At 35.4% G+C, this 26671-nt stretch overlaps 1 protein-coding gene across 1 annotated transcript in view; it reads left to right on the forward strand.

Moving 5' to 3' along the window:
* MINDY2 (MINDY lysine 48 deubiquitinase 2) overlaps positions 1-26671 on the forward strand; it is a 73180-nt gene that overhangs the window by 41011 nt on the left and 5498 nt on the right. Inside the window, exons 5-7 of the mRNA XM_080808174.1 lie at positions 4423-4525; positions 10932-11074; positions 24776-24949. Of these exons, the coding sequence (XP_080664300.1) occupies positions 4423-4525; positions 10932-11074; positions 24776-24949 (420 nt within the window). The remainder of the gene's footprint in view (positions 1-4422; positions 4526-10931; positions 11075-24775; positions 24950-26671) is intronic.

Below are 26671 nucleotides of genomic sequence, written 5' to 3' on the forward strand. Positions count from 1 at the left end.
AAGGATTCCTCTTTCTCCACATCCTTGCCAAAACCTGTTATTTTTTGTGTTGTTGATTTTAGCCACTCTGGCAGGTATGAGATGATATCTAATTGTACTTTTGATTTGTATTTTCCTGATAATGAGTGATATTGAGTACCTTTTCATGTGTTTGTTAGCCATATGTCTTCTTTGGAAAAATGTCTGTTCACATCTTCTCCCCATTTTTTAATTGGATTATTTGGGGGTTTTTTGGGTGTTGAGTTTTATAAGTTCTTTATAGTTTGGATACTAACCCTTTATCAGATATGTCATTTGCAAATATCTTCTCCCATTCTGTGGGTCACCTTTTAGTTTTGTTAATTGTTTCCTTTGCTCTGCAGAAGCCTTTTATTTTGATGTAGTTCCAGTAGTTTGTTTCTGCTTTTATTTCCCTTATCTCAGGAGACATATCTAGAAAGAAGTTGCTACAGCTGCTATCAAAGAAGTTATTGCCTGTATTCCCCTCTAGTATTTTTATGGTTTCAGTTCTCACACATTTCACCAATTTTTCCACTAATCTTTGTTGTTGTTGTTCCATAATCTAATCTAGAATAACACATTGCATTTAATCATCCTATCTTCCTAGTCTCCTCCTATCCATGACATTTTCTCTTGTTTTTTTTCCCTTGAACCTGACTGTTCATTCTTTTTATACATTTGTGAAATTTACAAAAACTGACCTACTATAGAGCCATAAAGCAAGTTTCACCAAATTTCTAAGGATTTAAATCACATAGAATATAGAATATCTTTTGACCACAGTGCGATTGAGCTAGAGAAATAAGTAGAAAAACAACAGACATTGTTTGCACCAAAAATTGATAATGAAAGTTAGAGTATATTTTTACCTGCACAATAACTAAGTCCATATCAAAACTTGCGAGTAGAGGGATTTTTAAAACCCTAAATTCATTTATTAATGAGTAAGAAAAGATTAAAAGCCAATAAACTATATGCCTTTTAAACAGCAGAAAGTGCTTAAAAAAATCAGAAAGTATTTTTAAAAAAGCAAAGAGTATTAAAATAGTAAATATATAATAATGAAGATTAACAAAGCTAAAATCTTCAAAATTCTTGAAGTAAACCTTCTTCAAAGAGAATTTTAAAATGAGAAACAGAAGGGGCACCTGGCTGGCTCAGTTGATAGAGTACACAACTCTTGATCTCAGGGTTGTGAGTTTGATCCCCATACTGGGTATAGAGATTACTTAAAAACAAAATCTTTTTAATAAATAAAATGACAGAAAATGAAATTTTAAAAATACGTCATTTACATAGCATAACTTCTTAGGAATAAAGCTGACAAAAAGATGCACAAGATCTCTGCATGTACAATTTTAAATTTGAGAGAAATTAGAGACCTATGTAAATGTAAGTCTCTATTCTTAGATTTTAGATTTTAAGACAATTTATACAGATGTCCATTCTCTCTAAAGTAAATTATAGTTTCAGTATGACCCCAAACAAAATCCTAACAGATTTATGGGGAGTAGTTGTGGAATGAGACAGGTGGATTCTGCAATATTTGTGGAAATGCAAAGGGCTGGGAACAGAAGCTATGATATACTTGAAGCAGAACAAGCAGGGAGGACTTGCTCTTCCAGATAGGAAATACCTTAAATATTATAATTAAGAATTGGACAAATGATAGAGAATAGAGAAGCCAAAAAGACCATGCATACATAGACAGAAAGAGGGCACTGTAGAGCAACAGGGAGTCCTTATAATAAAAGATGCTAAGGCAATAAGGTAGCCATTACAAATTTAATTAGATAGCCAGTTAGATAGCCAGTTCAGATTTCTAATTCAATAGTCAGTTAAAAAGAATGAAATCATTTCCTCCAACTCAGAGCATAAAATTCTGTTCCATACGCATTGATGTTTAACTATAAAAGGTAAAACTGCAAAAGTTTGAAAGTATGTTTCTGACCTTAATGATAGGAAAGGATTTTTAAACAAATACATTAACCATGGAGAGCTCTGGTAAACATGACTACATTAAAATTGAGAACTTGTATTTATTTAAAGAAATGCTGAAGAAAATATAAAAGCAAGCCCCTGAGAGGATTACAACTTATATAATGAATAAAGAGCTACTACAAATATATATGTGTGTGTGTGTGTGTGTGTTTTAAGATAGACAATCTCATTAAAAAAAAAAGCAAATGATTTGAACAGGCATTTTATAAAAATGGATATCCAAACAACTAGTGAACATATGAACTAGTCATTAGGGAAATGGAAATAAAAACCAAAATGAGTTACCACTATATACCCCTTAGAACATAGAACAATTAATATTTAAAAGTCTGACAGTACTGAATGTTGGAGAAGATGTGCAATGTAGAGAATTCTCATTTCACGCTGATGAGGAAATAAATTGGCTTTCTGCTTTGGAAGGCAGTTTGGAGTTCTAAAGTAAAGTTGATGATAAGCATACCTTAAGACTTAGCAATTTGACAAAACATATTTCCTAGAGAAACTCTTTGTGTGTAGAATTGGATAAATGTATAAGGATATTCATGGCAATATTATTTGTCATATCCCAAAACTGCAAGCAACTTAGCCATCAAAAAATGAGTGAAAAAAATTATATTATGCTATATCCATACTGTGGAATACTATACAGTGAAAATGAACAAAAATCAGCTGTACACCACTACATATAATTACCTAGCATACAATATATTTGCTCATTTGGTTTGTTGTTTGTCTTTACTCTAGAATGTAACCTTTATGAAAGCACAGACCATCTCGTTTGTTCACTGCTGAGCCTGCAGTCTCTAACAGCACCTGGTACACAGCAGTGCATAAAAGGCTCCCAAATGAATTAATTTACTGAAATGCTAATGTAGAGATTTGGCCTATGAAATCTCTGTATTGAAATCTTCATATTGTTTATTGCTGGTCTATAGAAGTTCAATTGATTTTTGTGTATTGATCTTGTATTTGTATTTTGTGGATTCCTTAGGATTAAAAATTCATACCCTTTGGAAAGACTTAATGAAGTTGAGTCACTAAAGAAAATTGCTCTAAGCAGTAAAAGTGTTAAGAAAAATAATGAAAATCTAAAGTTGCTCTGCCCTCAGATTGCTTCTTAAGGGTCTAAATTTTCACTTTAAATAAAAACTGGAAGCCATACTCTTATGTTGTTTACATACAATTTAAGATTCTGCTTTCAGAGAAAAAGCTATTTGGCTCTACATCAAAAGACCAACAAGTGAATACATTGTGTATTTTAACATGAAATGTTCAAGGTGTATATATAAAATTTTTTCACAACTCCTTGCTTTGACTTTTTTTCAATTAACTGCTCTTCTCAGTAGTTGGTCCCACAATGGTTCAGAGGCTTTTTCCATCCTAGAATTTCACAGGAACAAAGAAATTGTAGCCTAGGGCAGTTTTCCCTAAACTTTGATATGCAGCAGTGGGATGAAAATTTAGACAACTGAGAAGCAACTTGAGCCTGGGAATTCTTTTAGATCTTTTTAACAAGCTCTCCAGTTTGAGAATTATTGTCCAGAGTATTATTTGTACGGATACTATGTGAAGAATTATATTCAAAGTATAAACGTTCAAGAAGATCATTTGGATGTGGAAAGAAAACATTGGCCCTCTTATGTTATATCATTGTATTAATTTGTATTTGTTTAATCAATACAGTAGTACATGTAAATAGATTATAAGTAAATATATTTTACAGATGGGATGGCAATCAAAACAAGTTGTTTAGACACCAGAAACCTATTTTTCTTCAATAGTCAAAGCAAAGTATAATGGAAGGAGAGTAGAGATGCCCAATTTCATTTTCCTACAGCTTAAGACTTTGCATTTACTTTTCTACTCTACTGCCAAAGACAAAGTTAAATAAGTCTCGTGAGGCAAATACTATCCCTGATTAATATATATTAACTTTTCTTCAGGAAAATAATATGGTTATGTCTATTTGCATCTCCACTATACTTTCCTAAGAACTAAATAATAAATAAAATGGGATAAATAAAATGGGATAATCCCATAAATTATCTTTAGATTTGCCTTGCTCTAAATATAGAATATTTGTTTTTTAGAAAAAAATGAAATGTTCTTGTTTTTCCCCCTGAAATAGTTTACTTTTTATTTTAATCACTTAAATGCATCTTTACAACCTTAAGAAATAAAGTTGCATGTTATAATCCCATTTCATCATTTTTTGCATAATTGAAATACAGCTAAGCAATATTTTTCATAATGTTATAATGAGCTGTAAACAAAATTAGGAACTGTTGGGTGTTGATTTTCTTTTTCATAAGTAATATTTTTACATTTAATACTAGAATAAAACCCTAAAGAGTGATATGGGTTTCTTTGTTATTGTTTTTAATCTTATCGTGATTAGTGAGACAGTCATTTGTTTTCTAGATTGATGACATTGTAAAAGCTGTTGGTAACTGCAGCTACAACCAACTAGTGGAGAAGATCATCTCTTGTAAGCAGTCAGACAATAGTGAGCTCGTTAGTGAAGGTGGGTGAGTGCTCCTAATACCTGATTTATTCTTGGCAAAATAATTTGTGTTATAATTTAGTAGCTTTTAAGTGTCACAAATAAGACTTCTAAAAAATCCAAGTGATGCTACTTGTAGGAATTATAAAAGAAGTAATTTTTTCATAAAGATACCAGTGAAAGGTTTTTTTTTTAGAATGCTTTTCACTTGACTTCTAAAATCAGGCCTGGATTCTACTAAAAGTCCTTGGAATCACTTGTTAACTTTGATATGGTCAATTACCCAGGAGTTATTGATAATTACCTTTTTTACAAAAGGGTTATTATTTGGGAGTACTGAGTGAACTTTACAATTCCTCCTCTAATTGATTGAAATAAGTATTATGTACTCAAGTGTTTATTTTAATAGAGTTCTGCCTTATGTTTCAGTACAATATAGTATATCAGAGAACCATTCTAAATGAAAGGATACCTCAGATCATCAGATTTCCTAATCCCTAACTAATTAAAATTGTTAAATTTATCATTATAGAAGCAGTTTCATGTTTTTTTCATCTGTGTTCTGGTCAATGAAGGGAAAAGTACATTTGAAACCAGAATGCTTTTGGGATCCATAGTATTTGGATATACCTTTCCTACAACCCACTTCACTTATAAATGTGCATGAATAGTTGGGCTCCTGTTCTCCTCCGTTTGAAAGATAAACGAGAGAGAAATAATGAGACTAGGGAATGGGCTTTATCATCATCATCCTCTCAGACACAGGTCTTTTATATGAGGTATAATAAAAGTTGATTATAATCACCACATTAAAAATACACCTAAGTGACTACAAGAGTATATAAGAACATATGAGAAGCTATTTACATGTATCACATGCTACATTAATCAAGTAATTATTCAGTTAGCCATAAATTTAAATGTTTATTCAAGAAGCAGGTAGCAAGAAAAGAGATTATTTTAGTAAAGACTTATCCTAGGTTTTTGGTGGTTTTTTTTTTTGTAATTATCCTAGGTTTTTACTTTCAATAAATACATAAATATACAGGGATACCAATCACTGATTTGTATAACAGCTCTTTCACTGCAACCCAAGGCAACAAAATTTGATTTTAGGGGACAGAGGAGCAACAAAAGCTGTTAAAAATACTTTCAATTAACAAAATTCCATTCACTAGAACTTTTCCTTTCTTACCCAAACTTTCATTACTATATATTCCTGAACAAATAAGACTATAAAAAAAATTTCCATGTGTAGATGCCTGCTCTCTCTGTAATTTCTGATACGCTATTCAGTAGTAATTGAGGGGACAGTAGGATTCAGCAAGTGTTAACAGATGGAATGATAGCTATAAAAATGATGTTTGGGTGAACAGGCTTATAGGATGGGAAGCTATAGGGAATACTTGGTAACAGCATTTTTCCCAAGCCAGGCTGTAATGTAACAAGTAATGTAATGTACTTAGGCAATATGCTAATTAACAAAGTGAACAACAACAAAAATCCAGCCCCTTCGTCACTTCTCCTTTCTCTCTACCTGATGTTACAATTATTGTTACTATTTCTCTAACATAAACTGTAACTAATTTATATAGTATTGATACCTTGAGAAGAACTTCTTGATAAAAGCCAGGAAGGAATCATCCTCTTTAGTGCCCTAGAATTTGGGGGCAATATGTACCAGAATTGATTAATTCTTTGGTATATAAATTTTATATGGTAGAATTCTGCATGTCAGATTTTTATAGCAAGGAATAATTTTATGTAGATTTCAGTATACTACAAATGTATAGTCTGTTTGAAATAATTATTCAGTTATGGTAGTTTATTTGTATAGGCACTAAGAAATGGTATAGGAAAGAAAAGACCACAGTGGACATCTTTACTTAAAATATAGCAATTTAGTTTCCTCCCATTGTTTTCTTCCTCATATTTTCTTGGATATAGTGTTCAGCTGAAGGAGTCTGCTTCCTTTTTCTGTTTGGCCCACAACTGTAACTTTCCTTCTGAATCAATAAAATACCCCAAAGGTGGTTTATTTCTAATCCTTCTTTATTAAAAAGTATTAAGCTTTAATCTCAGGTGGTAACTACTTATTTTTTTTAATTCAAATATTTCATCTCCGTAAGGTGCAGGATACAAGATATATTCTTACTATCATTCTTTTTGATGAAAAAGCAATGTTATTTAGCTAAATAGAATTAGATATTCTTTTACCTTCTTTCAGATAACATTTTTTTTTCTTCTGATGGCAGTACCTTGTAAGTAAAAGTGCAGAACTTTTACATGTACTTAGAGAGCATGTATTATTTGCTACCTCTTTCGGGTGGCAGTACTTTTTTGCGTGGCAGCAAAAATCAGTAAAGAAAAAAAAAAACTGCACAGTACCAGCTGCCAGACTTTACTTGAGCTGGTCATTTAATTCCAGTTGCTTTCTTAGGAATAATTTCTTCTTTAACAGTTATTCCTAAGTTTAAAAAAATGCTCAAATAATTCCAGGATATTCATTTATTCAAATATTTATTGAGCTTTTATCATATGCCATCAACAGTGAAGATTATAGTTCAAATTCATGTTATTTCTAATTAAATGATACTGGTTTACTCTTCTTTTTCTTTATTTTGAAAACTCTCAGACTCATGAAAAAATTGGAATAGTACAATGATTATAATCCACTTTGCCTGAATTCACCAATTATTAACATATTGTTTTGCTTTCTTTCTCTGTAGACACACACACACACACACACACACACACATATACTTTCCTAAATCATGTGAGAATTAATTGCAAGTATCATAGAACTTTATCCATTAATGCTTCAGCAGTTGTCTCCTAAAAACAAGAGTTCTATCTAGTCATAATACAATTATCTCAGGAAATTTAGCATCAATACAAGTGATGCTACTTGTAGCAAATACAGTATATCTATCTAATATACTCTTCCTATTCTCAATTTTCCAGTTGTCCCAATAATGCCCCTTTTAGCTTTGAAGTTTTTCAGTGTAGGCTCCAATCAAGAATCATTTAATTGTCATTTCAATTTAGCTTCCTGTAATCTAGAACAGATCCCAAATCTTTATTCTCTTCTTTTTTTCTTTTTGGTCTTTTCTGATACTGACTTTTCTTAATTAGTCCAGGCCAGTTTTTTTGTAGAATAGTCCTCAATTTGGATTCATTTGATTGTTTCCTCATGAGTAGAATAGGTCATATATTTTTGGTGGGAATACTACATAGGTGCTAGATACTGTGTCTTTCCCAGTGCATCACATTCAGGTGGTACAAGATGTCTGATTATCCCATTATTGGTGATGCTGAAATATGATTAAGGCAGTATCTGCCAGATTTCTTTGTTGTAAAGATGCCCTTGTCTTTTGTAATTAATTAGTAATCTCTGATATCGTGCTTTGAAACTGTGTGAATATCCTGTTCCCTAATAATCTTTTAGCTAGTACAATTGGCAGTCACTGATTCTTGTCTGAATCAACCCCTACTATGGTGATTATGATACTTCTATTATTCCTTCTATGTTTATTAGTTGGCAGTCTTCTGTAAAATAAAAAGTGTTTTCTCCTCCTCCATTAAGCTTTTGAATATTCCATGAAAATCACAGGGCTCATTTTAAGAGTTGGTAAAAGAATTAGGAAACATTGTTCTCTATAAGTCTAAATTAGAATATGTTTTATGGCTTGGGAGAAATACAGTTCAGTTTGCATTTATAATAATCAGCACTAAATTTTTAAACTTAATACCAGGAATTCTCCTGGGCTCCAGTCTTCACTTTGCTGTAACTAGTTTTATGTCCTTGAGCAAGTCATGTATTCTCTCTTGAGCTGATATCCTGTTCTCTAGAAAGTAGTAGCTGAGAAAGACCTTTCTAGTGTAGCATTTTTGAATTTCACACACATGAAATGATGTTGTGAATTCAGTAATTTCCACTCATTTTTTTAAAAAATATTTTATTTATTTATTTGACAGAGAGCGACACAGTGAGAGAGGGAACAGAGCGGGGGGCATGGGAGAGGGAAAAGCAGGCTTCCTGCCAAGCAGGGAGCCCGATGCGGTGCTTGATCCCAGGACCCTGGGATCATGACCTGAGCCAAAGGCAGACTCCCAACGACTGAGCCACCCATGCACCCCTCCACTCATTTTTTTTTTTTGTATCTTTTTGAAAGGAATTTTTAGAGAGGATATTGTGTGAGATGTGGGAGGGGTATTTAGAAACATCTTTCTGAAGGAAGCATTTAGTAACATGGATATTACATAGAGCAGTGCTACTTCTCAGCATAGGTATAGTGCTTAAGACTTACTGTTATAGGGGCTCCTGGGTGGCTCAGTGGGTTAAAGCCTCTGCCTTCGGCTCAGGTCATGATCCCAGTGTCCTGGGGTTGAGCCCTGCATCGGGCTCTCCACTCAGCGAAGAGCCTGCTTCCCCCTCTCTCTCTGCCTGTCTCTCTACCTACTTGTGATCTCTGTCTGTCAAATAAATAAATAAAAATCCTTTTTAAAATAGATAAATAAATAAAAAGACTTACTCTTATATATAGCAAGTGCTTTAGTATATAACTGATATATTGTCCTCAGTAACTTAGTACTTTGCAAAGTAATGGTAATAATTGAAGCAGGGAGCTCTTCTAAATATATAAACACAGGAAGTTGCAAATGAGCTATAAATTTCCTTTGGCAGGGACCTTCTATATAACTTTTTTGCACTTCCCCTCCAGCGTTAACCAATTCCTTGGAATAGTGTGATACATTGGTAGCTTTTTACAACCACTTTGCAGCTTGAAGTGCTCTAGCTTGACACTAAGGGTGAGGGATAGAGAGGGAGTGGAATAAACCTATGTTATCCAGCTGCCTCTGGCCCTACCAAGTTTATTTTCAATTTCTTGTTGAGGTGTCAGTTTCTTAATGGAGGTTTCTCTTTCCTCCCTGTATCTGTGCCTCTCTGCTCACTTATAAAACTTTGTAGAGCATTCTGTTCTACTCTGCCCCACCCCCACCCTCACCCCCATTGCTACTGAGATATTCCTTATTAAAGGAAGGGAGCATAAGGATGAAGGAAGAAAAAGGAAGGAAAGAAGAAGAATACAGCTTTTCAAGTTATTTACACAGATTCTCATTATTCCTGGTAGTTACATTCTGTAAAGTTGCTGTGAACATTGAATTCATGAATTCTGAGCCACTGCTCCTAGGGGAAACACAAGAGTAGGTTCCTATGAGCCTCTGGTCACAAGATTTTCATCAACTGATCAATATATAGCCCTGTTTTATTTGTGTTTCTGTTTAGAGACATTTATTTATTTATTTATTTAGGCATTTATTTAATACATACTGTTGACTCATTAACATTAAACACATGGCCAGCAGCACTGTAACTCATGTCTGAATGAATCTGCAAAAATGTGTTTTCTCTATAGGGCACATCACAGCCTTTGACTCCCCAGCACTTCAGCAGTATGCTTGAGGGCCATTTTACACACCCCGAAAGGCATACCTAATAGACTGTGAAAAGTCTGTTTATAGTAAGAAAGCTGAAATAAGAAGGCAGAACATTGCCTTGCTTGACCTCAGTGGGGAATGTGTGCATTGAGTGACTCAAAATTTTTGCCACTTTGCCCAGATCCAAGATTTACCCTGAAGCACAGCAAGTATTGATTTTTGGATTTATAAATAAATTTTAGTTACTAGACAAGTTTGAAGGTACGAAAGTGCACAAATAATGAGGATCAACTGTACATATATCTTTTAAATTAAACCCCAGAAAACTTCTTTATATTTCACTGTGTTTTGAAAAGAAAAGAGATCATTTCTGTCTCTGAACTTGATATATCTACATAATGAGTGGTATATGTGGGAGGACATTAGGATAAAAGTGGCATCAGTTATCCCATTGTTTTCTACTTAGTCTCACACCTACTTTAAGTTTTTAGTCTTTTATTCAGCAAAAACTGAACAGTTTGTGAATTGAGAATTATATGGGATCTTTGTTAACATCTTAAAACAACTGAAGTTGTTAAACACCTTTTCACTGGGAAAGTCGCTGTTGACATACATCTTTAATTCCTACTTTTTAAATTGCTAACTCATGCCTTCTTATTTGTTTTAATAGGCTTTAGTGTTATTTTGTCTGTATCTTCTATTGGTAGTTGCCTAAAATCCTTTTTGGAAGTAGGTGGAGTATAAGCAAATACATTTATTCTTAAAAAGAAGCTCACGTAACTGTTTCTTTAGGATGGTGAAAGTCTATAGACACGTCTTCCATAGCAGAATTACAAAGAAAAGTCTTCGGTTTGGACTCATCATGTTATAGTAGTTAAATCTTATTTTGATTGGCCTTTCTTCATACTTGGACCACAATATAAATAGAAAAACTTTTTAATTCTGAAATTATTCTTCTATCTAATATTATGCATTGGTTCCATAGGCTTTGTAGCTGAGCAGTTTCTAAATAACACAGCCACTCAACTGACATACCATGGATTATGTGAACTAACGTCAACGGTTCAGGAAGGAGAACTTTGTGTGTTCTTTCGGAATAATCATTTTAGCACCATGACCAAATACAAGGTATGATATAGAAATAGCTATTTAATTGTTATTCTAAATTAAAGGAGCTGGATTTAGAGGTGTCTTATGATCTACTTCAAAATAAAAAAAATTCAGCATAATATTCTTTATTCATCAGATTTATGAAGGTAAAAGGATGCAGTGGATTCACAATTTAAGTGTTACTTCAAATCAGCTTTTTGTTTTAAGTCTCAACTTCTTTTTCACAGATTACTGTGTTAAAAAATATTATTTCCATTCACACACCAAAAAAATATATTATTTCCTTTCTAAGAAAAAAAGATAAAGAGATAGAACTATGATCACTAATGATGGATGTATATCTTTGAGGGGAAGTTAGAAGAAAGAATGAGGATTTGTCTTTATGATAGTGTTTATTATTACTAAAGTTATCAGTGTGACTTTAAATTCTTTTTATGCCATTTATGGCTCTGCAAAAAATCTTACTAATTTATCCTCTTTGTTATTTCTTCACCCATATCTCTTCCATTTTACAGCTGCCTATTTGAGGAGTTTCACAACTTAAGGGGGCCTTCCGTGGTAGAATACTACTCTGATCATGTCAATAATATAGCAAAAATGCTCAGTAGCTCTCAGTGCTTAGAAGATAAAAATGCAAGGTGTTTTCTGCTATCGTCCTATGCCAACACTGTACTTCAGCCATATAGTCTGCCTACTCATTAATAATCATCTGTCTTCATACACACTTAACGCTTTACCATTTCTGCACTTTTTCCATCATTTCTTACTCCTTAATTCCTATTTAAAAAGATCCTCACTCCTCTTAGCTTATCCACATTTCACCTAGCTTTTAAGAAGCCTTTCAAATACTAACTCTCCAGTACAGCTACTCCTTTTCTCCTAAAACCAGTAGTTCTCAACCAGGTTGTATGCTAGAACTACCTGGAAGCTTTTTAAAAAATACCAATGCCCAGACCTCATTACAAACTCAGTTCAATCAGAATGTGTAGAGGTAGGACCTAAGCATCTGTATTTGTTAAATGCTCCCCAGGTGATTTAAGCGTGCAGCTGATACTGAGGATCACTACTTTACCCATCCTCCTCTAGCTGTTGTGAGCCGTGTCATTCTTACTTCCCTTATGGATGAGTACCTAGTTACCAGTTTTCTTTTCATGTAAATGTGCCTTCTTTCTCTAAATGAAAGTAAGCAGATTAAAGTTAGAAATGGGGTCTTCATATTTGCTTCAACACTTTAATCAATGAATTGCACAAAGCAGTGTAAAATAGTGATTTGTTTGCTTACATATGAATGCCCTAAGTACTGAGCAGTATGTGGAATTGTTGAATCACTATATTGTACACCTGAAACTAATAACACTGTATGTTAACTACACTGGAATTTAAATTTTAAAAAATTAATTAAAAAAATACTCTAAAGCCTTAGCTCTCCTGTTGTACTAGTTATAGCAGGGGTTCATTTGTATTGCTCCCACATTTGAGGTAGTTGTGTGCTAGGTGCTGGCCCAGAGTCACCCATACTTTTCAGAAATTTAAGGCTCCAAAACCTTAGAATCAGAATTACTGCCACATAGTGTATGTTGCTAAATCATCTTGCTTTACCGAATCTCTTCAAGTCCACACCTCAGTCATTTAACAAATACTGTTAAGCATGATTATGTCTGGGTGCTCAGCCAAGTGTTGCAGCCTGAGCAAGGCAGCTTTAGTTCCTACCATTTAAGGACCCCTGAGTTTGGCAGGAAACATATGTTAAATAATTGTACAAATAGTTATTATTTCTATCGGGATACACTTTAAGGGGTACATAAACATGCTGTGAGTGCTGTTATCAGGACTTATAACCTAGCTAGGTATGTCAGGAAAGATTTCTTGGGAAGGGAGCATTTAAACTGAGACTTGGGGGTGCCTGGGTGGCTCAGTCGTTAAAGCGTTTGCCTTCTCCTGGGGTCGGGATCTCGGTGTCCTGGGATCAGCCCCCTGCATCAGGCTCCTTGCCTGATTCTCCCTCCCTCTGCCTGCTGCTCCCCCTCGCTTGTGCTCTCTCGCTCTCTCAAATAAATAAATAAAATCTTTTTTAAAAATTAAAAAAAATAAACCGAGACTTGAAAAATTAGTCTTGTAGAGTTTAATCAGTTAGCCAAAAAAGGATTAACTAAGCAGATAGAACATGTGTGTGCAAAAGCCTGGAGAAGGGAAAGAACTTAATTCCTTAAGGAATGAAAAGAAGGCCTGTGTGGTTAAAGCGTAGAAATTAAGAGGCATGATGTAAGACTAAAAAGATAAACAGGGACCAGATCTTGTAGAGTCTTGAGTTAAGAGGAGAAACACACCTTGGTCTCCTGATGGCCTAGTGGTTCTTTTTGTTTTGGGGGGATTTTTTTTTTTTTTTTGGCTCAGCAGGGGTGAGATAGTTCAGTGGGAAAACAAGATCTCTGCCTGTCATTGATGGTGGTTATGCAACCTCCCCAGACTAAACTGTAGGCTGTTCTCCTTTCTGTCAAGGCTATGTCTCTGAACAGAAATCCTTTACTAGTCACCTAGGTATTCCCAATGTTCCTATGTGGTTGGGGAAGGGGTACCTCTCTTCAAGCACTTTCTACCAGGTGTCTGTTTCTGGACAAAGTATACATTTCTGTGAGATAATGATAACTCAGAGAACGGGTGCATTCTGCTATTTCTCTGCTTTCACATTTTTCTCAGTAAACCTTATTCTCTGGCTTAACAGTGTATCTGAGATGTTGTATTATCTTCGTGTCCCCTTTGTACAACATTAAGGTGCTTTGGACTTTTGGGCAAATGTGGATGTGGACTTAGACTATTGCAGGGGCCAAGTAAGATGTTACAGTGACTTGGGCTAGGATGGTAAAGAAATGGAGAGTAGAAAGATTCCATAGAAATTTAGGAAGTACAGTCTACCAGATTTGGTGATTCGGATGTAAAAACTAAGAAAGAATGTTTCTGGGCTCTGAGCGCGCAGAACTGGATAAAATGGCAGTGCCCTTCATTGACACCGAGAACACTGAAAAAAAGACGACAAATAGCATGAATCAGCCTTGGAACTATTAGAGGTGCTTCTGAGGCATATCTCCAAGTGGAAATGTTGGGTAAATGTTTCAAGACTGGAATAATTTTTGTGTATAAATAGTAATTTGGGGGAGAGGATGAGATTTACAAGGAAAATAAAGAATGGGGAGAAAAGAGAAGACTTAGGACCGAGATTTAAGGAGAGCCGGTATTTAAGAATCAACTAAAGGAGTATGAACTGGCAAAGGAGACTGAGGGAGAAAAGAAGAAAAGGAAAATCTAAAGAGTATGGTATCATGTAAGACAACAGGGAGAGAGTATTTCAAGAAGACTGGAGATCTCAGTTGTTAAATGCTGTTGAGAAGATGTGGAAGATGACAACACTGGGAGTAAAACATGATGTAGATTTCATTGGTATCTTTTAGAGAATGGTTGCAGCAGAAAAAACTCGATTTGAATTGGTTAGGAAATGATTGGGACGTCAGGAACTAGAAACATGATAGTAAACTGAAACTGTCTGTGAGGGAGGCATAGACATCAATGGCTCAGAGCTGTAGTGAAGTATGGATCCAGAGGGGTTTTGTTGTTGTTGTTGTTTAATATGAGAGATGTGATCATGTTTCAATATTGAATGACTCAGTAGAGAGAGAAAGGTTGAAGATACCGGAGAGGAGATAGTTGATGAGAGAAGGCTCCTAAGAAGGTGAGAAAGGATAGAAATTTTCACAGGCGAAGGGGGTTAACCCTTAGTTGAAAAAGAGACTTATTCGTTGTATAGGAGGGAAGGAATAGACTATGAGTACAGCTAATTTATAGATCTGATGGCAGGAAGTAGAGAAGAAAGCTACGGTTTAAATGCTTCCTAGTTTCTGCTGTTATTTGGAAGGCAAGATCATTTACTAAGATTGAGTAGTTAAGTTTGGTAACAGATTTGAAGGAGGTCGTTTGAAATAGTTTTTACAGCATGTAGGAGAAAGTTCTAATTAGAGAAATTAAGGTAGTCTTGAGGATGGTAATTATTACATGAATATACCTCTTGTGTAATTTTTCTGAAGTATTCATCAGGGTATAGGCATGGCAAAGGTAGCCAGCTTGTTATTCTAGATTTGGGACTTTGTTAAGTGGGTGCAATAAAGAATAGAAAACCAGAGAAATTTAGGAACATCATTCTTCACTAACGTAATCCTGTTTTTATAGAAGGGATAAATGGGAGCAACTATTTTGGTGGTCAGTCACTAAGGGAAATGCTTAGTTTCCCTTGTTTACTGTAGTAACCACAAAACTGAAACAAGTAACACTGCTTTTTTTGTTTTTTATGAAAAAATGGCAAACTTAGAAAAAGGTAATGACACTAATTTAATGTCATTAAATTATTAAAATTATTAAAAATTATTAAAATTAAATTCCTATTATACTCATCACTTTCAGTAATTTGGTATTGACTATTTTCACCTATTTTTGCTTATATTTCAATATGCATCTCTAAACAAGAACATTTTCCTTTCACATCACAGTACCATTACTGCATCTAACAAAATTAACTACAGTTTTTAATATCATCTAATACCCAAGCCATATTCAAGTTTCCCATTTGTCCCTCAAATTGTTTGATAAACGATTTGTTTAAACCAGGGTCCAAACAAGGAACATGCATTACATTTAGTGAAATAATTCCATTTTAATATGATGCAAATCCTGTGTTTTCCAATGATCTTGTAGGCTTGTGAACAATTTATTTATGCCCCATTATAATCCTCTCAGTCCAGTCATATTTCCTGTATTCCTATTGAACTATCCAGTCCTGAGGGTCTGTAAATAAGACACTGCTTTACATCTGGCAGAGTACTTAATGAGTACTTTTTTTTTTAAATAAGAACATTCTGGGTGTGGGTTTTTTTCCCCACTTTATGATTTATTTATTTATTTTAGAGAGAAAGTCCATGAGCAGGAGGAGGGATAGAGAGAGGTGAAAAGGGAGAGAGAATCTCTAGCAGACTCCCCACTGAGCATCTAACTCAGGGGGCTTGATCCCATGACCCTGAGTTCATGACCTGAACTGAAACCAAGAGTCTGACACTTGACGGATTGAGCCACCCAGGCCCCCCAAAGAGCACATTCTTTTATATGAGTTAGAGTCACTTTCCCTCCTCTGACCCAGTGGCTGATTAACTGATCTACAAAAAAATCTATAACATTCCTTTGGCTGTTGGTATAGAGCTAGAAGCCCTAAAAGAATACTTAATAGAGTTTAGGGAAGGCATTCCTCCAACATGGTATATACTTGCTTGATAAGGAAATAGGATATAAGATTGTGCCCTTGTTCTGTTAAACCTGTCCAGCATTAAGACTATTATTCTCTACCACTAATTTCTGGGTTGTTAAGAGTTTCCATAGTGCTTTATAAATTTAAACCCCAGGGACTCTATGATCTAATAAGGATACAAGTAAAGAAAAACTATAAAGCTGCTTTTCAAACAAGATATGGCTACTTTTAATACTATATTAGGTCTTCATAACATTTCACTTTGAAGACCCCTGAGATTTTAGAGCCATTTTATGCATTCATATTTAATGATTACTTTATTTCCCATCTTCCTACCCCTGTGAACTCTTTGGAATACCTATAGTATAAATACAGTTCATCCCACAGAATTCCAGATGTACTTTCAACAAAAAATAAATTTAACATAGGGATAGAATACTTTCTATTACAGATAAGTGGTATCTTTAACTAGTACCCTATAATAATAAATTATGTAATATCGAAGTATAGTATTTATATAAATGTCGATAAATAAATTGATAATGTCATATGTGTTTGTAGCCAAATTATTTTATTTGTGGGGCTTATCTTTATTGTGATTTGCAGAAAGAATCTTTATGCTTTCTGAAAACCATGCCATATCATAATGCCACTATGCCACTATCGTCCCAGGACCAAGATCTACAAGGAGGAAGTCCATGTTGTCAGGACAAAGGATTACCTAGGAAAGGTCATTTCCAGTTTCCTCGTTGGTTATGTTATTTCTTCAGGAACTTTCTAAACTCTATGTGTAAAAAACTTTTTTCATTTAAAGTCTTCTGAAACTCTAGAGATATATGAGCTATGGACTTTTATTTGACCAAAGGGGAGGTATATGTCTGTTACAACGTTCTCCAGTATTCATCTTTGTTCTAATTCCTCTCTTTAGACACTAAATAAGAGCAGAAGCAAATTCTCTGTTAGGTTAGACTTCTTGATGACTCTATGTAAAGCACTGAAGATTATAGATATTTCTAAAACTTGTACCTGGACAAAGTATTCTCTCTTTACTAACTTTATGATTCCATCTTCATAGACTTTTTATTAAGCTTTCTGCCATTACAGAGCCACAATGATTGTGTGACTCAAATTGACTTTTTTTAACCCCTGAATAACATCTACCATCGACTTCACACTTCTCAACTGTCTAACACAGCATAATCTATGGTTTTGACTGCATAGCCTCTCGTGATATTTTCCCCAACCATAGATATTCACTGACTCCCTCTTATTGGAAAGGCCCCTTAATATTCCTAGATTTGTGATTTACTGTTACTAAACCCTGGACAAGTGCCTGTACTATTCCGTCTCATCACTAGCAAAATAATCAAGTCCAGCTCTTGATAGTGGTCTGTTGTAATAGTGCCCTCCGTGAATCGTTTTTTAAACTCTTCATCCCTCATCTGTCTGTCAGGAACAAATATATATGCCGATTTCTGCTGTCACTTCTGTTACCTTGCCCCATATACCTCCACCTAATCTTGTTCAGGTAAACCAGGCAGATCATCTTGGCAAATCCCTAATGAATACTGATCCTGTGAAGATTTGTGCATCAACATAACTAGATGAGGATCTGAAAGCAGCAGGAGAAGTTCCTAGTGAGAGAGCAGATGCTTTCAGGGCCATTCCTGTGGTTCTAGCTAGTGAGGTGACTTTTTTATCCAGGCAAGAAATTTGAAAGTGTAAAAATGAGTTGTAAATAACTACCCTTGTACGTCTAATTTTAGGAAAGACCTTGTAGGTCTGTTTTGCTTCTCATATTATCTATGTGATCATGACTGTTAGATTCTAGAATATATAATTCTATAGCTAAGATCTAGTTACTCCATTTTATTCTTATGATCCTTCTCCATTATCCAGTACTTTCTGCTTTCTCTTTAGTAAGATAAACTACAAATTCCTTGACCCCTGTGTAGATCACTTAGCTTAACTTTGGTTTATATAATGACATCTGTGTAGCTGTTTCCACATCATGACACCCTCTTTTGTTGTTGTGTCTATTCATGACTTCCTCTTAATCATCCCTTATCCATGTTAGCCTTTCTATCCATGTCATTACTATTTCTTCTACCCCTTCGCTTTAGTTACATTTCTCTTGGAGTATATTCAAAACCAGGGTTTTTTGGGGGCGCCTGGGTGGCTCAGTGGGTTAGAGCCTCTGCCTTCGGCTCGGGTCGTGATCCCAGGGTCCTGGGATCGACACCCGCATCGGGCTCTCCGCTCAGCAGGGAGCCTGCTTCCTCCTCTCTCTCTCTGCCTGCCTCTCTGCCTGCTTGTGATCTGTCAAATAAATAAATAAAATCTTAAAAAAAAAAACAAAAAACAGGGTTTTTGAGGTTGGCTTTTGTTTGTTTGCATTTTTACTTTACATTTAGGGATTAGAAGTGAAAAGTGGTTTAGAGGCAGATACAGGGCACCTGGGTGGCTCAGTGGGTTGAAGCCTCTGCCTTCGGCTCAGGTCATGATCTCAGGTCATGATCTCAGGGTCCTGGGATCGAGCCCCATATCAGGCTCTCTGCTCAGCAGGGAGCCTTCTTCCCTCTCTCTCTCTCTGCCTGCCTCTCTGCCTACTTGTGATCTCTCTCTCTGTCAAATAAATACATAAAAATCTTTTAAAAAAAAAAAGGGAGATAGAGTTCTTTTTTTTTTTTTTTAAGAGATACAGTTCTAAATAAGTGCTAAGGCCATAACAAATAAATCTGTTCTCTTTCCTCTTTGACTAAGACTACATTGGGATTTTTTTTCCCACAGAAGGCTACATTTAAATAAAAGTTCAATTATTTTATTTTTTTAATCTAGTTATTTTTTTTTAAACATTTTGTTTATTTGTGAGCGAGAGAGAGGACATGAGAGAGGAGAGGTCAGAGGGAGAAGCAGACTCCCTGCCAAGCAGGGAGCCCGATGCGGGGCTTGATCCTAGGACTCCAGGTTCATGACCTGAGCCAAAGGCAGTTGCTCAACCAACTGAGCCACCCAGGTACCCCTAATCTAGTTATTTTTAAAAGGTGGTGGATACATCAAAAATTGTCACATCCCACAGGGATGAGGAATGTAGAAACACACTAAGACAAGTGATAGATTTGATAGGGTAGGCAGAGAGATTCATCTTTTTCTTCTAAATAGGAGGCAGGAAAAGGCAATAGATACAGAAACTGAGATAGAGTTCGGTGGTATTCATGAATATAGAATCTTATATTCATTAAGCATTAATGTGCCTTGCATTGTTTTAAACACTTAATATGCATTATCTTACTTAATTTTCACAGCTTCCCTATGAGGAGTGGGTATTATTACTCCCACTTTACAACTGAATGAATAGGCTTACAGGCTTTAAGTAACTTGCCTAAGACTATTCAGTTTGTAAGCAGCTCCAACCTGACTTTCAAGTCCAGACTCAACAGCTCTGCCTCTCCGGATGGATAAGAAAGCTATTTATCAATGGGAAAGATGCCTGCTTGTTAAGTAGTAGTAAAGTTGATCTTTCAATTTATAAAATATCTTAGAAATTCTCTGATTGAACTGCTTTTATATTACTTTATAATAAAGAAAAGAAAACTAAGGTCCAAAGACATTAAGTAATTTGAATCCAAGCAAAGCAACCAAAAATATTTGGGCAATGCTTTCCTCCATGTTTAAAGGCTGTAATTACATGATTAATTTTTTTATACGTTTGACAAGTTTTCTTCTCTTTTAACAATTTACAAATTGCGATGATACTATCATGTATGTTGTTAATACAGGTAACCCATACTCTGTATAGGACTAACCTATCAGGGTATTTTATTTATTTATTTTTTTAAAGACTGTTTCAGAGAGAGACAGAGCATGAGCAAGGGGGAGGGGGAAGAGGGAGAGGGAGAAGCAGACTCCCCACTGAGCAAGGAACCCAACACAGGGCTCCATCCCAGGACCCCAGCATCATGGCCTGAGCCAAAGGTAGATGCTTAACCAACTGAGCCATCCAGGTGCCCCATCAGGGTATTTTATTTTGTTATTTTTTTTCAAGATTTTATTTATTTATTTGACAGAGAGAGAGAAATCACAAGTAGGCAGAGAGAGAGGGGAGAGCAGGCTCCCTGCTGAGCAGAGAGCCTGATGCGGGGCTCGGTCCCAGGACCCTGAGATCATGACCTGAGCCCAAGGCAGAGGCTCAACCCACTGAGCCCCCCATCAGGCGCCCCCCATCAGGGTATTTTAGATAGAATAGTTTTTCATTCTGTCTTTGGTGATCCAGTTGCCTAGTTTATAAAAATTATAAATATTTTAATAAATATTTAAAATTTATATAATTACAAATTATAAAATTTATAAAAATTATAATTTATAATCATAAAATTATATAATTATAAATTATAAAAATTTATAAAAATTTTCATATTAAATAATTTGTATACATTTTATACATTATGACATAATTTACAAATTTAATATATGCATCCTTTATTAGTTTTTTTTGAGATTAGTATTTAGAGACTGGTAAGATTAGGAGGAGTCAAGGCTTAGAAAAGAATGCTTTGACTAGATAATGTAGCAAAAGTGCTAGGATATAAAAGCAAGAACTGTTCTTTCTTTTTTTTTTAAAGATTTTATTTGTTTTTGTGTGAGAGAGAGAGAAAGAGGGAGAATTCACATGAGTGGATGGGTGAAAGGAGAATCAGACTCCCTACTGAGCAGGGAGCCCAATGCAGGACTCAATCTCATGACCCCAGGGCCATGACCTGAGCTGAAGGCAGACGCTTAACCAACTGATCCCCCCAGGTTCCCAAGCAAGAACTATTCTTGATGGTCATTTAATTGTGGACTCTCAGGAACCAATGGGCCTAAACTATTCCATACTATATTAATACACACTTTGCGATTCTTAAAGATTTTATTTATTTATTTGACAGAGTGAGAGATCACAAGTAGGCAGAAAAGCAGGCAGAGAGAGGGGGAAGCAGACTCCCCGCTGAACAGAGAGCCCCATGCGGGGCTTGATCCCAGGATGCTGAGATCATGACCTGAGCTGAAGGCAGAGGCTTAACCCACTGAGCCACCCAGGCACACCCACTTTGCGATTCTACAATGCAGTTATATAAAGGAACTGTTGAGTAATAACTAACATTATTGACAGTAGACTACAGACTTCTTTGATAAATGTCAAGATCTAAAAGGGGAAGAAATTGAGACTGATGGTCCATGAGAAGACAGGTCACCTATTTTAAGAAAGAAACACCATTTTTGTTAAACTTGTAAGTATTCGTATGCTATGGATGGCAATAGCTTTCAGTAAAACCCTCCCAGAATTTACCCATCTTAAAGTGTGATTTGGAGAATAATACTGTAATTTCTCTCCTAGTAAGTAGCCACTCTAATATAGGACTTAAATAAAATAAATCGTAAAACCTAGATACTGTATTATGTAATATAATGGTATATTAAAATATACTCTGGTAAGTATATACATAGAATGGTCAGATCTATTCAGTGGAAAATTGGCTGGAAAGAACTTTTAGAACTTTTTTTGCTTCTTTAAAGAACTTTTTTCTTTTAAATTATTTTAGGGCAAAGTAGACCCTTCTGGATATTAAAAATATGTTAGGTAATGAGGATATATGGATGAATAAAATATGACTCTGGTCCTCAAGGAGCTTGAAATACATTACAACAGATAAGTAAATAGACACACAACTACAGTTCGATGTATAAAGTGCTGTGATAGTGGTAAGTGCAGTATTTATGGAAGAACATAAAAGGGTTACCTAATATAAAGTAAGGAAAGATCCTTACTTTTCATGACACGAATCCTCAAGCACTTAGCATAGTACTGAGTATATGGTAGGTATTCAAATATTTGATGAACTAGAACCTACTTGATTAAAAAAGAATGAGATATCACATCATAATTTTTGCTTAAAGCAATGTCTTTAAACTGTATATGACAAAATGTTTTTCTTTATGAATACTTCTTATATTGCTATAGTAATTTCAATGACCATATAAATTAATCATTATCTATAGCTAATTCTTAGATGTAACTGGTGGTAGGCAGTAGGAAAGATTTCCTATTTTAGATTTAGGAATAGCTGCGTCACACAGTGCTGGACATATGGTAAATGTTCAAAAAGAATAATTACTTAGTTTTTTAAAGCTTCAGAGTTTAGTCAATAGTTTCTTGTAAATGGCAAGATTTCATTCCTTTTTATGGCTGAGTAATATTCCGTGTGTGTGTGTGTGTGTGTGTGTGTGTGTGTGTGTGTGTATTACACATGTGGATATGGAGATATATCTCCATCAATCAGTGGACATTTGGCCTCTTTCCATAATTTGGCTATTGTAGGTAATGCTGCTATAAACATCAGAGTGCATGTATCCCTTCAATTCAGTACTCTTGTATCCTTTGGGCAAATACTTAGTAGTGCAATTGCTGGGTCATAGGGTAGCTCTATTTTTAACTTTTTGAGCAACCTCCATACTGTTTTCCAGCTTGGCTGCACAGCTTGCATTCCCATTAACAGTGTAGGAGGGTTCCCCTTTTGCTGCATCCTCGCCAACATCTGTTGTTTCCTGTGTTGTTAATTTTAGCCATTCTTAACAGGTGTTAGGTGATAACCTCATGATTTGCATTTCCCTGATGATGAGTGATGTTGAGCATCTTTTCATGTATCTGTTAGTCATCTCTATTTCTTCTTTGGGAAAGACGTCTCTTCATATCTTCTGTTTATATCTTCTGTTCATATCTTCAGTTTAACTGAATTATTTGTGGTTTTTTGGATGTTGTACAAGTTCTTTATATATTTTGGATACTAACCCTTTATCCCAAATGTTATTTACAGATACCTTCTCCTGTTCCAAAGGTTGCCTTTAGGTTTTTGTTTTTTTTCTTAATTGTTTCCTTCACTGTGCAGCAGCTTTTTATCTTGATGAAGTCCTATAGTTTATTTTTGCTTTTGTTTCCTTTACCTCAGGAAATGTATCTAGTAAGAAGTTGCTACGGGTGATGTCAAAGAGCTTACCGCCTGTTTTCTCCTCTAGTATTTTTACAGTTTCAGGTCTCACATTTAGGTCTCTCAGCCATTTTGAATTTATTTTTGTGTACGGTGTAAGAAAGTGGTCACTCTCATTCTTCTGCATGTTGTTGTCCAGTTTTCTCAACAGCATTTGTTGAAGAGACTGTCTTTTCCCCATTGGATATTCTTTCCTGCTTTGTTGAAGATTAGTTGACCATAGAGTTATGGTTCTATCCAGGGATTTCTCTAACCCTACCACCAATCTCTCTAAAGGAATTTCTTATTCTTAATTATTAAGTTTAATTTTAATGAGAGAATATGAGAAGCATGAATCCTGTGCAACAACAAATACCATATTAACCAGTGGGAACCCTAAGCAAGTAAATGGAAGTCATATCTTTGGCAGATCTGAACTAAAAATGGCTTATAAATCTTATATGGTATCATAGGGATGCTTTACATATGATTGGAGTTAGAACTAATGCATATGAAAAATTAGAGGTTGGTACTAAATTCTGTGGTGATGACTGTAAATACAACTTAATTCATTAATTGAGTGAATACATACTAGACTTCAACTTTATGATGCACCTTACACTAGGCCAAGATATAACAGAGATTTAAAAACATAGTCTGGGAACGAGGCCAGGGAAACAATCGTGGCACGGTGTGATTCAATGCTCTAATAGAAATAAGTGCAAAGTACTGTTGGTATATGAAAGAAGAACAGCTAATAGTGCTAGCAGAAAAAGAAAAAAATTGTTTGGATTGGATTAGTCATATAGACTTAATTTTTTATTTTTAATAAATAGGCAGTGTGATATCATTTTATTTTGACTGTGTCTTGTTACCTGATATGTATTTAAGGAACTTGTATAGTATATTTCTATTTTATGAAATGAGATTATAGGGACGCCTGGGTGGCTCAGTTGGTTAAGCGGCTGCCTTCGGCTCAGGTCGTGATCCCAGCATCTTGGGATTGAGTCCCACATCGGGCTCCCTGCTCAGCGGGGAGCCTGCTTCTCCCTCTGCCTCTGCCTGCCACTCTGTCTGCCTGTGCTCGCTCGCTCTCTCTCTCTCTAACAAATAAATAAATTTTAAAAAAAATTAAAAAAAAAAAAAGAAATGAGATTATAAACCCCCAAAGGTTTACTAATAAGTTGTGTAGTAGTTTAACCTACCAGCAGCTTCCTACTTCTTGTTATACTACAGCATACCAATTATAAACTATATTCAAAGCCAGGTAGACCTAATTCAGAGAACAAATAAGGTATCTACTTTGTCTACTATTTATTATATCTAACTATTAGGAATAACTAATATGCTTTAAACATACAGGTGATAAAATTTCCCTTAAGTGTTAACTAGTTTTGGTCAATTTAATAGTCCTTTCTCTTTCTTATTAAGGGTCTACTGTATTTGCTGGTAACAGACCAGGGGTTTCTTACTGAAGAAAAAGTTGTTTGGGAAAGCCTACACAATGTGGATGGTGATGGAAATTTCTGTGACTCAGAATTTCATCTGCGGCCTCCTTCAGATCCTGAAACCGTATATAGAGGACAGCAAGATCAGATAGATCAGGTAAATTTGTCTTCTTCATATGGTTTTAAATGCTCTTGCTTTCGGGGTGTCTGGGTGGCTGTCAGTTAAGCATCTGACTTTGGCTGTGGTCATGATCTCAGGGTCCTGGGATCGAGCCCCATGTGGATTCTCTGCCTCTCCCCCTAATAAATAAAATATTTTTAACAGAATAAAAATTAAAATGCTCATTCCTTTCAAATGTGAATTCAGTTATCTAAAACTTTTGAATTAAAGACTTACTGTGAGGGGGCTCCTGGGTGGCTCAGTGGGTTAAAGCCTCTGCCTTCGGCTCAGGGCATGATCTTGGGGTCCTGGGATTGAGCCCCACATCGGGCTCTCTGCTCAGCGGGGAGCCTTCTTCCCCCTCTCTCTCTGCCTGCCTCTCTGCCTACTTGTGATCTCTGTCTGTCAAATAAATAAATAAAATCTTAAAAAAAAAAAGACTTATTGTGAGATATTCCTGACATTTCCTAAATCAGTAAGTGATAATTTTACATGTTATACATTGATTATACATTTTGGTTTAGAAGGCCAGATTATATTGAATTCTGAAGGCCAAAGGTACAGTTTGAATTTTATTCTAAGCTATAATAGGAAAGATATGCCAAGTGTTAAACATGGAAGTGAGATGATCTACTTTACCTTTCTTAAAGGCTACTATGTGAGGAATGCATAGGTGTAAACAGACGACACAGGTATAAGCAGAGACTAGCAATTCAAGCTAAAGGTAATGATGGCTTAGCCATGGTGGTAGAGATGAGCTGAGCACAGATTAGAGATATATTTTGGCTAGTCAGAAGTAGGAGAAAGAGAGGGTAAAAAAGTAGGTGGGTGTTCTAAGCCTTAGACTCCAGGGTAAGCTGACACTTAGAGCAAGAGCTGCACTAATGAGTGGAATTCTCATGTAGAACGGAGACTGCTCTAGGTGAGCAGTCTTGGAGCCACAAGTGTACTTATTCCTAGAAGTATAACGGTGTTGAGACTTCTTCCCTGACTGAGGCAGAAACATAGTTATGTTGAACAGTTGGCACATGTTTCTGATACTAACAATTCGAGTACATAGAGACTGTTCATTTAGCCAATATTTATTGAGTTGTGTTCCTGGCACTAGTAACAAGGTCCTGGGGATTCAAAGATAAATCATTTAGCTCTGTCCTCAAGAATTCTACAGTCTAACAGAGAGGCAAATATTTGACCAACTAATAATTATATGTTAAGTTTTATAATGGCACTTTGAATAGTAAGCTGTGAGTGCACAGAAGAATACTGGGTTCAAACAAATGCTGATCTTTCTAGGACTCTCGGAAGTTAAGTATACAAATATCTATAATAACATGCTCATTTTCCTTCAGAAACTTTATGGGGCATTTGAAAAAATATTACTTGACAGAAATGTGTAAGGTTTTTCTAACGCTGTATGTAAAAAAAATACCAGAGCAGAGGGAATGAAGGTAAAGCAATAAGTTGCCACAGTAGTAAAGTTGTAAGATGCTGAGAAAAAAAAAGATAAAGGATAATGTCTGTGGAAGTTGCAAGGAAGGAGTGAATTTAAGACCATGGGATGTGGCAAAGAGCAATTTGAAGAAGTGAGGAGAAAAAATTGAATTAAATAAGATATTCATGCTAGATAGTACAAAGTCTTCTTAGGCAACGACCTTTTAGATATCCTCTGTGGGTAATTAAAGTTCTCTAATTTTGAGGGTAGTTTGGGGGAGATGCACA

This window comes from Martes martes (genome assembly GCF_963455335.1).
Source record: "Martes martes genome assembly, chromosome: 7".
Lineage (NCBI taxonomy): Eukaryota > Metazoa > Chordata > Mammalia > Carnivora > Mustelidae > Martes > Martes martes.